At 31.4% G+C, this 16,126-nt stretch overlaps 1 protein-coding gene across 1 annotated transcript; it reads right to left on the bottom strand.

Moving 5' to 3' along the window:
* Nucleotides 1-14,022: 14,022 nt before the first annotated feature.
* Nucleotides 14,023-14,771, bottom strand: LOC131048191 (non-specific lipid-transfer protein 1). The gene is made up of 2 exons (XM_057982082.2): nt 14,389-14,771; nt 14,023-14,232 (listed from the first exon to the last, which is right to left on the bottom strand). Exons 1-2 carry the CDS (start codon nt 14,718-14,720, stop codon nt 14,223-14,225), a joined length of 342 nt encoding a protein of 113 aa, XP_057838065.1. The 5' UTR covers nt 14,721-14,771; the 3' UTR covers nt 14,023-14,222.
* Between the last annotated feature and the right edge of the window lie 1,355 nt (nt 14,772-16,126).

The raw sequence follows: 16,126 nt of genomic DNA, 5'->3' as shown, positions 1-16,126 counted from the left end.
TTTGTAGGACAGCGTCGTATCGACATTTTACTGCTAATTCCAGGTCCGCAGCTTCATACTATATTCCTATCTCAGTTTATAAGCGAATCTTTGTCACTTTCTATGTATTCTTAGCTTAATTCTTCTATGCACATTCTTTACAAAAGAGGGTAGCCTTGCTTTCTTAACCCTTGAAACACATTTAGCATCCAATCTTGCATTGCATGGGATTGGATCTTGTGGGTTTCAACCCCTCTTTTGAATGCAAAGTCTCTCCCCTAAGTGAAAACCATCGAATCCTAGCGAACCTCCCTTCTCTCTCCTCGGAGTTGGAAGAGGGGAGAACAACTAGGGTTCGATCGCGATTTTCCGCTTTACAAGGTGAAAGGAGTCTAATTCCTATATTTTAGGTCATATCCATATTTGCAGTAAAATTTATAAGTGCTTGTTCTCTAGATTACAGTTTAATAGTGTAATGTGTCTTAGAGGTCTTACTAGAATGCTTTGCATTTATCCACAATTATTGCTATGCTTGTGTGGATTTGGGAATATGTTCAAGAAGGAATAAGAGTTTACTAATATGAGTTTCAGGTGAATTGGTGCTCCATGGTACAATATTGATTGTGTTAAAGTGGTGCTCAGTCTATCTTGTTTGCATTGTTTCTACCAGTTTAGTGTGATTGTTATTTCACATTGGCACATGATGATTTATTTATTTAGAAGATGATTATAGAGAGATTGTAGATGGTATCTACTACTTTCATCTTGTTTTGCGTGTGAGTTCCTTCAATTACATGAGTTGATCTTGATGTATGAGATGATTTGATTATGTTTTAGTTGAGTATGAAGTGCGCCTAATTAGTATGATAGATTAATTGGGCTACAAAGAGGACTCTAACATCAGCATATGTCAGATGCTTCTTCTATAGTAGTTCATGTTCATGTTGCTTATTGTGATCTACATTTATCCTACTACTAGATAGTGAGTCTCTTCAAAAAGTCCCTATTTCATTGTATATTTCTCTGCAAGTCCTTTCCAATCTTCAAGAAATGAGATTCCTTGGGCAGTGAGCCCTAAAAAAAATATTGTAATACCTATTTCATATAGCAACTATCACTATGGTTTTTGCCTCCTTGATTTTTCCACATAAAAATATTGGTATTCTTGCATGGTGCATACCTTATTTTTATTCTTTCTTTTATCAAATCTAATTTAATGGTTAATTGCTTGATGGATTCTTAAGTTTTAAATAATTTTGATTCACCCCCCTCTCAACATTTGGTTATGTTCAACAATTGGTATCAGAGAAAGGTCCCTATAATAATAGTCTAACAACTAAGGTAGATCCTACAGTTGAATACAAAGGTAGTGGAGAAAAGTTGAATGGTGAAATTCTTCAAGAAGTAAATTTAGAAGAAATGAAACCTAATGGTAGTTGGGATATTGATCCTAATGATTGTGAAGTAAAATTTGAAGGATAAATCTGGTTTGTTCTTGATGACCTAGATGCTACAAGGGGAAAATGTCAAGGATATAAGAACAAATTAAATAAGGCAGAAATGATTATCGTTAGTCTAAAAGCTCAGATTGAAGAAGGCAAGGAATGTAAAGAAAAACTCAGAGTGGTAGAAGATGAAATTTTTAAATTGAAAACTAGGAATGAAAGAAGCAAAGTACGTGATGATAAACTCAAGAAGGAAGAGGATAACATAGTTAAGCTAAATAGTCAAGTTGAAGAAGGGAAAAAAGATTGATGATTGTTTGGAGACCAAGCTTCATGAAACATATGTTAAATCTACCAAGATTGAGGAAGATATTGTTGCTTTGATAAATTAATTATAAGATGCCAAAGATTAGATAGAGAAAGTTTTGAAACTCAAATGTGGAAGCAACCTCCTTGATGAGGTACTTAGTTATCAAAAGCCACAAAAGTACAAGGGTGGTCTTGGTTTCAAGAAAGGAGAAATTTATAAGGATGATGTTAGGAATGAGAAAAGAAAAGAAAATTCACAAGATAAATCCAAGTAGATAGAAGTATATAAGAATAACTTCACTCAAATCTGGAACAAGAAGAAGAACTTCAGAAGGTCAAGCCCTAATAAAACTACTTAAATTAGGTACTCTCAATATTTCAATGGTAATTTCTTTTCTTGCAATAATATTGGACATAAGACTACTAAATGTAGGATTAGAATGAGAATGAACCCATTTAGGCCTCCAAGGCCTCAACCATTTAATGGTAAGTACTATACTTGCAATAAATTTGGTCATAAAGCTAGAGAATGCAAAAGTAAAGTGATGAGGAATGGTTTCATAAATGAGAACAATGCTATGACTAAATCCTTCTATGGTTACTATTACACATGCACAAAGTTCGGTCACAAGGCTACTGATTGTAGATCTAATATGAAAAGAGATGGAAATGGTCCACAACATGGTACTACATGTTATAACTACAATAAACTAGGACATATATGAAGGTTTTGCAAAGGAAATAATGTTAGAGCTTTTGTTCCATAAAAGAATGTTGATCTGGTTCAAATGAAGAAGGAAATGGACAAACTTTGGAAGAAAAAGGGAGAAAGTGAAGTGAAGGATAGATCTATGCCTCAAGATGGTGCAAATAGATCTTTCAAAAACTAAATGATAGTGTTAGTTCAGGGGAGTTAAAATTGTAGACTTTTCAGACCCCCTATGAAGTGAAGATGCTATAATCTTCAATGTATTGGTTAATGGTGACATGGACATGTTTGAATAGTGATATTGTGTCATTTGGTCAAATTTTTGGAGAAAATACCTTCTTTATGGAGATTTGTTGAATATTTTATGATGCCATGATATCACAAAATGGTTAAATGCTACTAAAAAGCTAAGTTCATTCAATGTGGGTTTTCTAGGGTAGATACAAAGGAAAATCTCTTCTAACATCAACATTTATGAAAACAAATTATTTCAATTATTCTATATTTTATTTTTTAAAACCTTAAATAAAAGTTAAATAAATTATTTATTACAAATAGATGATTAAATACATGAAATGGAGCTAGTTTATTTTATTTGGCAATAAACAAATTTAAAAAAAAATTATTTCTTATTTATCTATTTTTTTATTTGATAGATCAAATTATTATATTTATATTAATTATTAAATATTAACATTTTCATAAATAAATAATTGTCAAATTTAAAATAAAAATTAAGAAAATTTGTTAACACACTATACCCTTATTGCTATTGTAAAATAGCTCCCATAAAAAACACATACAGTATATTTCTTCAAAATAAAAATTATGAACAACTTACCTTTTCAGAAAAAAATTATTAATCAAAATTTCAATTTAATTGAACAAATTATATGCATTCATAAGGAAAACTCAAAAATATGATCTTCGACATGCAATCAATTTGTATATTTCATCGAATAGTGTTCTACAATGCATGTTTCAATTAATTTTTATATTATTGTTGCATGTAATTGGATCAGTAGTTTCTGCATCAAATATATGTTTATGTCGGTGTATACTATGGTTTCTTACTAATAGTAAGTAATTTCATTATGCTCAAAATAACATGCATGAAATTTACACAATATAAAATTAAATGTAGAAGATATAATTAACATTTTATCAATAACTTTAAAAAGTTGAAATTTAATTTCATGCTAGAATCGTTAGAAAATAATAAACATTTATTTAATAAAAAATTTATGAATCAAAATAAAGACAAACTAAAAATTAAAACTTATGAAGTTGTTATTGGCATAATGTTTTTTCCTCTTTCATGTGTATAGGTGTTTTTTGCCCTCTTTCATGTGTATAGGTGCAAATCTATGGGATTATGACTTTGATAGTTGCAAGATGAAAAAAATAGACAACAACAATTATTCTTAAACTTCGGACAACAAAAAAGCCTTGGAAACTAGTTACTTGGTGCTAGTTTCCTACCACTTTTTCCCCAAAATTTGAGGGCAACTTCCCAAATTCCTACTAACTCCATTTTTAACATTAACACCTAGTTGTATAGATCTTGAATACTAGTGCACCAACTTCTTTCTTGCTCAATCAGCACCAACTTTTAGCATCAAATTTTTCTCTATATATCTCATTTCTAGATCTGCTAGTTTCATTTTTACTTCTATTATATATTTCATGCATTCTTAAACTTGTCTAATTTATCTTGCTTTAATCTAGTTTATTACACACACTCAACCAATGCCCCACAATAACTCGCAAAAAACAAAAGTATAAGTCTAGGTAGCTTGTCTCTTCCTTGTGGGTAGTAGCCAAGCCCTCCTCCACCTTCTAATGATGTGTAAGTGAAAAAGATATTGATCATAAGTTAATACATCCATTATTCTAGGATCATTTTTTTACATATCATTTTGGTGAACCCAATGTACCCTACACTTGCAAGCATTCTTACTTTCTTTCATATCGTGTTGCATTTAATTATCTAGGTAGTTATTTCAATCTTTCACATGGGTAGCTTCTTTAGCATTTGTAAAAATATTGTGTTTAGTTTTGTTTTAACATCTCATCGACATATGTTATAGGTCTGTATTAATGCATTTCTTAAATTCATTGCATATAGTTGAGTAATTGGTGAATTAGGTTAGATGAGAGTTTCAAAGATGTTATCTACATGTTTTTGTTTTCTTGAATTATTGGTAGATGTTTCTTGTTATTTTTTTATGCTTCTCATGTAATCATGATTAAATTGACGCATGTCCCTCTTCTAAAAGTGGTCCTACTCATGAGGAAATTTTGGTGCAAGAGGATCATGTCCTTGACATATTCATGATATTTCACCTTCATACCCCGTACAGGTTATGCAGAACTAAGGCCAAAACTTCTAGTTTTGCATAACCTACGGGTTTCTAAAAAAAGTAATGTTCCTCAAAACCCGTACGGGTTTTGAGGAACTTTTTATTTTTTAAATTTGTTTTTGCTAGGCTTGGTGTTACCAAGCCTAGCATGTTTTTGAATTTCCAAAACACGTACGGGTTATGACAAATTTCATTTTTTTTTGCATGTGGCCACTTTTTGTTCACCATCTTGATGCACTTACCCTAGAATAGCATAGTATAATTGTAATAATGGCTTTCATTAGTAGTTTAATCATCATAATGTAGATTTGCATAGAAATAGATTAGCTTTTGCATCTTAGCTTGCATGTCAATTCTCGTTTCTTGGGTTATCACTTTGTCAAAGATTATGCATCTGAGAGCCACCAAATGAACCGGCAAAGTCCTCAAGAATAGGGAGCAATGAGACGACATTGGGGAGTGTTCTATTTGTTTTATTTTGTTTCCCCAATTTAATGTTTCATTGAGTATGTGTGATTTAAATGCTTTTAATGGATTAATCACAATATTTTTACACACAAGACAATTTTTTTAGTAAAAATGAGTAAGACCAAAAGCATAGCAAACCTTCATCAAAATACGTAAATCGTAAAGAAATAAATCAAGATAATTGGATTCCTTACCCAAAGTATAAATAATATGTAACAATATGTTATTATATGTGTGTCATACATTTGGATTGATGTTCTGCCAAAGATACAATTGGTGAACTTCTAGACAATCTTCAAACATGCTAATTCATGTATCAAACCATATCTAGATATCCTATCTCTATCAACCATGCTAATCGCATGTCAGCATCTGAATCAAACCATCTCTCTCAAATGTCACGCCATCTCTATTAAATGTCTCACCACACCTCATTTGTTAGCCCCTTCAACTTCACCAATGACCTGAAGTTGACATCAATGACAACACATATTGCCAACATTATGTAGTCCTTGGGGGGTGTGATTGAGTCCTCCATGAATCATCTTGTTTGTTTCTCTCTTTAGGAGAGGAGCTTTTTCCCATATGGTTTTCTCCTTTCTCTAGTTTGTGAGAGATCTCATTTCATTTCATTGCATTTGCATTGTGCATGGGTACTTAAAATGGTTTTATAGTTGTGACCCATATTTCATTTTGCTCATATCATATAATAATATTCTCCCTAAGTTGCACTTAAAGGGGGATGTTGAAGTGAATATTATTTAATCTATGCTTAAGTTTACTTAGGCTATTAATATTTTAGGAAAGCACTAATATTTGTGTTAGGTGGTTGAGCTATACCTACTCTCTACCTACCCTCACATCTCATTGGTGTTGTCATATCTACTCTTTCCTATATAAGGAGAGTGTATGTACATAATTATTCATCTCAATATCATCATTGTCTCTAGTGAATTTTTTATGTCTATTGTGAAGGTTCTATTATTGTTGTGGTCCTAGAGTGGAGTATTCTATCCAACATTCAAATTAGACCGATACTTAAGGCTTATTACCATAGTATAACATGATTTGTTTTTTTAATTACTTTCAATGTATGATATAAATGTTTTCTTCTATTCAGTTTTTTAAGATTCACATTTGTGGTAGCTACACCTCAAGATCCGAATGGACCTGACGCTACTATTCCGGTTCAGTTGGAGCAAGATGGTGCTAATAATGTTCTAAAATCGAAGTCTCAAGCCCAACAGGAGGGGGATATAGTAATGGAAAAAGGTAATAGTGATGATGGTTCTGATAAATTGGAGAAATGCATTGTTGAAGATGGTCTAAAGCCCAATCCCTCTGACCTGCAGCTTGAGGATGGAGAGATAGATGTAGGAAACAATATTGGTGGGGTTGCTTTAACCAGTCCTAAGTGGATGGAAAGGGAGGGTCTGAATGTGTTTGTGAATTGTTTGAGCTCTCAATCTGTGGAGTGTGTGAAATCCACCTATCCTGAGGTGGAGAGGTCTCTTCTTTCCCAAACCTCGTCAGAGATTAATCAAAGAGAGTATGGTGGTGGGATTGGGCCCCTGAAATTAGGGAAAGAAAATAATAGTCCTACTCAGGTGGTTTTGGGGGGTGAAGTATCGTTTACTCTAGTGGAGAAAAAGAATTATAAGAAATATGGATAGAATGTTGGGGTTGCACAAGTTGGTGTCTCTACTAGGCAGAAGTGTAAACCTGATACCGGGACCTCGAATACCACTCATGGTATAAAATATACTAAATGGATGAGAGATCAAGAATGTCGACGTAATATAGCAGATGGTAGTTAGAGGACCATCTTTTAGGTATGTTCTCCTGGTAAAAAATGAAATTCATTTCCTGGAACATAAGGGGACTCAATACGCCCCATAAACAAGATATTATTTGGAATATGGTTAGGGATCATAAGCCAGATATTGTCCTTATACAATAAACTAAAATAGTTAAGGAAAAGGTGGAAAATTTGAAGTTTTTCAAGCATTGTGGGGTGGTTGGTAGTAATTCTAAAGGTGCTTTAGGTGGAACTGCTATTTTTTGGAATCTTAATTATATTAAGGGTGAAATCTTGGATGTGGATTCCAATTTTGTCTCTATAAAATTTCATCATATTAGAGATGATTTTTCCTGGGTTATTTCTAATATCTATGCTCCCAAGTCTAAAGCAGCTAGGAATAAGTTTTGGAAGAAATTGGAGGCTTGTCGCTCTAAGAACTTTAATGACAATTGGATAATTATGGGAGATTTTAATACTCCCCTTCATAATTCTGAAAATTTTGGAGGTTCTCAAATCCAAATGGATAGTCGGATGGACTTGATGGATTTTATTGATGCTCATTCTTTACATGATATTGATCTTCAAGGCGCCTCATTTACCTAGACCAATAGGAGAGTGGGTCTTGTTAACGTGAGCGCCTGGTGAAATCTAACAAGACCCACTTTGAGCCAAAGCAGATTAAGGTCATTTGGAGGGGGCTTTTGAAGGCGATTATGGAGTTTTTTAACTTTGGATGGCAAGTTCACCAAAATTTACAGGTATCATTTTGTGTTCCTTAATCATTTTCATCACAATGAGAAAATGTCTTTTCCTCTTTATCTGTTGTCTTCGTTGAGTGCTAGCATAGCTGATTTTAAGGAGAATCCCCATGTTAATCCAATTTCGTACCAAGGTTTAATCTCCCTTATCTTTGAGAATTTGAAATCTAGGGCTTCTAAAAACCCTAGCAAGCCCTCTCCTATTAAATTGCTAAAGATATTGATGATAGTGAGGACTTGGAATCATAAGGTTGGGAGACTAAAAGTAATGATGGGGATTGTGTCCCTCGCACCAACAAAAAGGCTAAAATTGGGCTTAAGGTGGTTGCTTCAAGTGTTAGTAAGGGGTCCCCTGATGTTGGTGGTGAGGGTTCAAGTAAATGACCTAAGGGTAAACCTCGAAAGGCCACTTTGAAGGTTTCAAATAGCTCTGATGAACATGGTTCTCTGGACCAAACTCACAATGTTGAGGCGTCCTCTTACTCCCATGGCTCTGAACATAATTCCTAGGAATCGATGGATTTTACTCCATAGGATTTTCATCCCAAATAGGAGATCCCGTATGATGTTCTCAACATTGCCAAGAATAGCTCTCTGGAGGTTTTATGTCTTTTCATGTGGGTGTTTTATGAGATTAAGACCATTAATCTCAAGAAGCGGTCCTTATCTTTCAAGATGGAATTTATGCAGGCTAATGTGAGTGTTGGAGATAAGGCGCACGTTGTTGTTAGTGCTCATCCTACTAGTACTCGCAAAAAGGTGGATGAGGGGGCTTCGATAGGTGCTCTTTGGACAAAAAGCGAAAAACAAGTCATGACTGATTGTCTGGCTAAAAACATGGAAACCACCTAAAGAGTGAAGGAGATTTCTGATAAAAAATTTGTGGACATGGAGGCTAGACTTACCAAATGCAAGGCTACCCTCCGGGGTATAATGAAAAGTAGTCATAACATTGTCAAGAATTTTGCTGAAACTATGTCTACCATAGTTAGCAAGCTGGAAAAATCTCATATAGAAAGGACTGCAGTGGACGTGGACAAAGATATGGTTGGTGGTACGGAAGATTCAGGTCCTCTAGGAAAGCGTATTCAGGCTAGCCTGAAGAAGAAATTCACTGAAGTTCCCCAAGACATCCTAGAATTAAAGAATGCTACCAAGAAGATGCATTAGCTTAATGCTGATGTTGTAGAGAATCTTAAAAATTTGGGTTGACTATTTTGTTTCTATTGTTGGGTTTGTGCTAGTAGTTTGTTGGTTTTTTGCTGTCTTTGTGGGTTGGGTGGTCTTTTTTGTTTATTTTTGTTGTATCTCAGTCCTGTGGGGTTTTGTCTGTTGGTTTTGTCCTAAAAGGGCTTTAATTGATCTATCTTATGTAATTTGATGTAAAGGGTTTCGGGGTCCCCTCAAAACCTTATTTTTCCGTAATCAAAAACTACACCTCAAGAGAGCATTTTTTTTTGCTCTTTTAGTTTTCCTCTAAACTTGGATATAGTAACCAGACTATTTAGAAATTAGAATTTGGAAATGGAAAGATATTTGGTTGAATTCCAATGTTTATTATCATACAAAACTCTAAAATAGGTGATCTAGCAAAATATTCTTTAGATGGCATTAAGGTCTAGGAAATAATACTAGGTTCAATTAAGTTCTAAATAAGGATATTATGAATATTCAAGACTCAAGTGAAACCATAAGAAAAGAAAAACACTTAAGTAAACTTAGATGTAGACGTTTGTTTAGTCTAAAATTCTTAAGTAGGATATTTCACAACCCACATCTAAGGTAACATAGTTACACCTAATTATGTTGTTAGCTTCCTTAAACCAAATCGAGCAAGTAGTACAATTTACATTAGTGCTCAAGGGTTGTTTTCCACTGTAGAACATGACTTTTAATGAATTATAGATGCATGGCTACACAAATATTCATATAGAGCCTAAAATTAATATTTGAGACCTAGACAATATTCAACTATCTATGACAGGTATTAATTATCTAGACCTGGGATAAATTCAAAGAAAAATTCAATTTAACACTTGAATACTAGAGATAAAATTATAACAACATAAAAATGTTCATCACTAAAAACATTTCCAACAAAAAATTACACACATTAGGCCTAAATTTAATTTCCTTTTATTCGATAATAAAATTAAACTAGAATAATATGCAATCCAAACAAGGGCTGCAAGGTAGTGAAGTTCCTACCAAAAACTAGAAGAACAATTTTTGTATACACCTAAAAATGGTCTGAAGATAATTAATTAAATAAGAAATTATTTAATTAATCCCCCTTCCCAATTTAATCCGATTCATTAGCAATTTGATTAAATTCCCCCTTTCACTTGGTTATTAATAAATCTAAGGATTTATTTAATAAGTTCATTTCAATAGTCCCCTTAGATTAATTAATCTGAAATAATTAATCCTCCCCCCATTTAATTCATTTCTTATAATCCCCTAATTAATTAAAACAAATCAATTTATGAGTTGTTGAAAGTTAATTAGCCTTTTCCTATTATTTGAATTTTTAAATTCAAATTACCCACATGCCTCCTAACTTCTAACCACCTAGCCTAACCATCCCCTAACCTAACCCATTTCACCTAATCCTAGGTTTAACTAACCTATCCTATCTTGCACATCCCAACCTCCTTATCCTAACCTCCTATGGGTTGGATATTCTCCCCTTGAGACACATGGCACTTTTTCCACATGTCTCTTCCCTTGGACACTTGCCCTCTTGTGGGCAAGATTCATTGAAACTTGTCACCATAGAGATGAAAAGTGTCCCTCCCTCCAACCTCTTCTCCAACCTCCTCCAATTTGACCCTTGATATCTTCAGACTCAATCTTGACCATTGATTCCTACCACCTCACCCCTAGCCTTGGAAATCCTATAAATATCTCCCATTTTGGAGCACAAAGGATCCCATCTCATATCATTTTAGGCATTGTTATTATAGGCACATCCCATCTCATATAATTTTAAGCATTGTTATTATAGGCAATTGCATCTTAGATCTAGCTTAATTTGATCATCTTCTAGCATAAATGTTGAATCATGTAGCATAATCAATCTCTCATCTAGCTTAATTGCATCATCATCTAGCTCAATAATGCATATCATTAGCATAATTATCTTCTTTGATCAATCTAGTTTAATCATGCATTCATCTATTTTGCACATCATATCATTTTAAATCCTCTGTCTATGTGTAGTCAAGTCAATGGGATTGCTTATCTAGATCTGAGAGCAAATCCACACTCGCATCTCTTAGGAGGCGATAGGTCGCTTTGTCATGGTTTATCTTTCAATTTGCTAACCATGCTTGTAATGATCTATTGAGTGTTTGTGTTGCAGTTGCAGGTACCCTACTTCACACATACGATAGTTTTCATTTTCTTTGAATTGTAGTAAAAGGAGAAATAATTCTTTTTGAATTGTATAGAAGATTTTTTTTGTACATCCTTTGTAAAAAATTGAAATGTACTTGTCCAAATCACTTTGCATATGAGAACTAAAAATTGACTTAGTACAACATAGGTGTATAAGGATGCAAAATAGGTGAGCTTGTCTAATATGACCATTCAACTTAAAATTCTAACAAAAAAAAAAGTTGAAGTAATCATCTTCTAGGTTCAAAAATAGCAATTATTCCTTTTAATCTTCACATTTAATATTGCCGCATCCATTGGTTACAAATATCTATTAATTTTGGCACTCATTGAACGTATTTGCTTCACAAGATGCCAACATTATTCTGCAATAGCCAAATATATACAGTATTCTTTCCTCCACCAATAGCATACTTTCTACAATTATCTTAGATAAATACCTTATATTTCTTAATGAATTGTTATGTCACAAATAAATTATTATTTCTCCTTGTGTCATCCATAACATTACACCTACTTTGCTTTTCTCTAATCCTCCCTAGTCAAGTGTGTTTTTATGGGTCTCAGCTTCAATCCCAAACTCTCCAAGGAGACAAAATCAGCTGATATGGGTGGGCTTGGAAAACTTCATGGACTTTTCTTCCACAATAAGAGATCCATAAGCTATGCTTGAACTTGTTTACACAACAATTAATATAGTTAAGAGCCAATATCACAATGATATGACTTATCATGTTGTTTGTTCCAATTTGGTGAATATGAACTATCAAAATACATGTTTTTAGATAAATATTTTTTCTACAATTGTTAATATTTATGAGAAATTTTCTCAACATGATTTGGTTTTCTTGATTTAAGGTTTTATGTACTAATTTATGATTGCAAATGAGTGCATAGGGGATGCTAATATAAAAACATTGCAACCAAAGAAAGGAAAATTTTGATGAATTGTGTATTGTCTCATGTATGAACAACTAAGACAAAAAAATAGAGCTGGAAGATTTACATTGTAAAAATAGCATGAAACACAATTCAATGGATTTGAAATACAAAATTCTAGATAAATTACAATTGAATAGCTTTGAACTCACTTGCACATCAACCTTAGACTAAAAGAAAACAAACCATATCATAAATGATATTGTATTCACAATTGATATAAACCTAGAAAATCGTAAAAAAAATTACCGAAACAAAATTGTACCCCACCAATAACCAATACAACTAGAATAACTGGATTCCTAGGATTGGGACTAGATATGTTACAAGAGATGGGAATGGTAAACTAATCAAAGCAACCTCAAAAAACTCCCCCAGGTACCAATAACAAGGCAGAAGCATCTCTTCTCTTCACAGTGTTCAAGTAGTCAAAACTTGTGTTCTCAATGCAAATGAGATAGAGGGGATCTCTATGGTTATCATCCTTGGAATTCTAATAGCTACTAGCATATTATAATCTAAAACATATAATGCTCTTTCTTGAAATTAAAAAGACCAATTATTCTAATAGCTACTTGCATATTATATTCTAATCCATATTGACATTTCTTCAACTTGTATCATGAACATCTATGATCCCAACCCTAAATTTAGCAAATAACCAAAGATCGACTATCTTATCTCTAAATCAATCAAAATCAACATACAATTGGTGAGAACACGATAAAATGCATATCTTGTTTTAAATTATAAGATATCAATTTGATTGGTCTTTTGTTCTTTCTAGATATCATGAAAGAATTAAATTGTATTACTATATGAAACCAAATTCAATTTATAGCAATTACCCCAATAACAACTTCATAAGTTTTAACTTTTAGTTTGTCTTTATTTTGATTTGTAATTTTTTTATTAAATAATTTTATTTATTTATTGCTAAGTATTAAATAAATATTCATTATTTTTAAAGATAAAAATATATTTAATTCTAACATAGAATTAAATTTTAATTTTTATTAAGTTATTGAATTTTAAAAATATCCAATTTGTCAATGGGCTCTTGGTCTACTAGGGATCAAGTCTTAGACTCCCACATCATAAAAAATGAGACCCAAATCGTGCTCTTACTAGACTATCGTTATAATTTAGCAATATCATTTCAATATTCATTAGCAATATAATTTATAAAATATTTGTAACAACCACACAGTTTTGAAATTTAAAGATTTGAAACCACATATTTTTAACTTAATATACAACTCAAAATATTTAAAGATCTAAAGCCACACGAATTTTCCGTTAATACTTGCCAATGACATTAATCTTTTCTACTCGCTATCTATCTGTAAAAATATTTGTATGGATCTACAACTGTTGAACCTGATCCAATATTTAGAAATCCAAATCCACAAGAATTTTCCCTTGAAGTAAATTAAGGCGACGTATCTACTGCATGGATATGTTCAACAGAATGCTTGCTTTACCTGCAACTTTCATTTCTCTAACAATTCACGGAGTGAAACAAAGTAAAAAATATTTCCTTGAACCAGCTGCTTGTACGATGTGGATTTACACTTTTCTCAGATTAAACATTAATTATAGTATTATAGTTCTTTTAGATGAATTCTTTATTTTTAAATGTCAATTTATATCATAATTTAATATTATGTATTTCGTTCACATCAAATCAGCATAAAACAGCTGAATGAAACAGAAAAAGATTAGATTGCAAATTACAATTAGATAGTTATATTCATATCAAAATTTACACCATGATTTAATTTGATGTATGTTATTCACGTCAAAGATTTAATGCAATAATTCTAAAATAAAATAAAATTTTGTTTAACACAAGATATAAAATATAATTAAAATTATTTTTCATAAACTATTACAATATTTTGTAGTAACTACAAAAAAATCTAAACCTTTATTCTTGAATCTTTTACAACAACAAAAAAAAAATCATCATCCAAAAGAACCCTTATTCTTGAATGGTACAAAGACCTTTATTGTTGAGAAAATCCTTTGGCCAAAAACCCTTCAAAAGATTTAAGAGACACTGCAAAATTGAAACAAACCATAAAAAAAAATTAAGATAATTAAAATTTCATATAAAAACGAATAAACGCTATAAATTTATTTGAATTTATTGAAAATGTCAACCAATAAGCTTTAATAAATGAAAGAAAAATAAGTAAAAATGATTTTTAATTACCGTGAGCAATCTGTATTAGGTGAAACGGGAACTGGAAGATTAACTTTGCATAACCCAGGAAGTTGTTTTGCATTGTTCCAGTTGATATGATATCGTTTGCCCTGCTGCAAAATACATTTGCATGCACCTTGTCTTGCTTCTTTGCCTCTGATTGCTGCATTCAACTGCTTTATTTCATTGCAACAAAATGAGCTTGGATCTCCTCCTCCACTTCTCAAATAAGGTAAACATGGCAACAAATCCAAAGTTAAACTTCCACAAGATATTGCAGAACATGAGCAACTATAAAATGCTATCAACACCATCAAAACAAGCAACACTGATTTTGCCATTTTAAAAAGAAATACAATAAAAATGCAAGAGCAATGCAAAGAGTAATGAATGAATGTGTGAATTTCAATATTGTGATAAAGCTTATATAGATTTTTTCTTTGAGTTGAAGTGAAATAAGAATGAATTTAATCTAGTAGTTCATATTATTATGCACTACTAATTATTATGCAGAAACTATAGTAAACACTACTATAAATACAATAACTAAGACAAAAACTACTTATCAAGATTTAAGATCATCTACAATTGATCTTATTCTATAAATTCCATGCATGTTATTCTGCGTTTAATGAAATTAGTTAGTATTAGTAAGAAACCACCGCCACAAACATATATTTGATGCAGAAACTATCTTATCCAATTACATGCAATAATAATATAAAAATCAATTGAAACATGCGATGAATTATACAAATAGATTGCATGCGGGAGATATTTTTGAGTTTTACTTATATGCATTCATATAATCTGCTCAATTAATCTGTAATTTTTTCAAAGGTAATTGTTCATAATTTTTTATTTTGAAGAAATAGATTGTATGTGTTTTTTTTATCAAAGTTATTTTTAGGCAAATATTTAGATCATTAAAATAATATTTAGTATGTTTAGTAAAAATTAAACATCATTTTACCAGTTACAAAATTATTGTTAACATTTTATCTCTTTTACCACATTCAAAATTATCTGTAATGATTTAACCAATTAATATTATGAAAACTATTGTCAAAAACTATAAAAATAATAATAATAATAATAATAAAATTACCACATTCAAAATTATTATATTATTTTGTTATAAAACATATTCAAATATTGTTGTTTATATTTGAAATAAAAATATCTTGAATGTTAATTATAAACTTAATTGAATCCTAATTATAATACTAATTGAAAGGTAATTATAATACTAATTGAATGTTAATTATTAGTAAAATATTTTTTTATCCCATAACAATAAAAATAATAATAATTTAAACAAAAGTAATATAAATATCACTAAATATAACAATATACTAATATACTAGTTGCACTTATAATTACTATGAATCAAAATTGAAGCCTAATATTAAAACAGCAAGTCACTTTTTTAAGGGTGTAGTGTGTTAATAAAAATTCTTAATTTATTTTAAATTTGACAATTATTTATGAATGAAAAAATATAAAGATAAAGTTAATAATTTGATTTATCAAATAAGAAATTAGATAAAAAGTAATAAAATTCGTTGATATTTGTTTATTGACAAATAAAATAAATTAGCTTCATTTAATGTATTTAATCATCTATTTGTATTGTTGGAATAGTTTAAATACCCTACCCCCTATGGGATTTGGACTTGTGACCTCTCTTTCAAAAGCACAAGTTCTCCACCACTAGGCCAACTAAAGTTGTACAACATCTATTTGT

The sequence above is a fragment of the Cryptomeria japonica genome, chromosome 6, assembly GCF_030272615.1.
Source record: "Cryptomeria japonica chromosome 6, Sugi_1.0, whole genome shotgun sequence".
NCBI lineage: Eukaryota > Viridiplantae > Streptophyta > Pinopsida > Cupressales > Cupressaceae > Cryptomeria > Cryptomeria japonica.
This window is presented reverse-complemented; position numbering and strand designations above follow the sequence as displayed.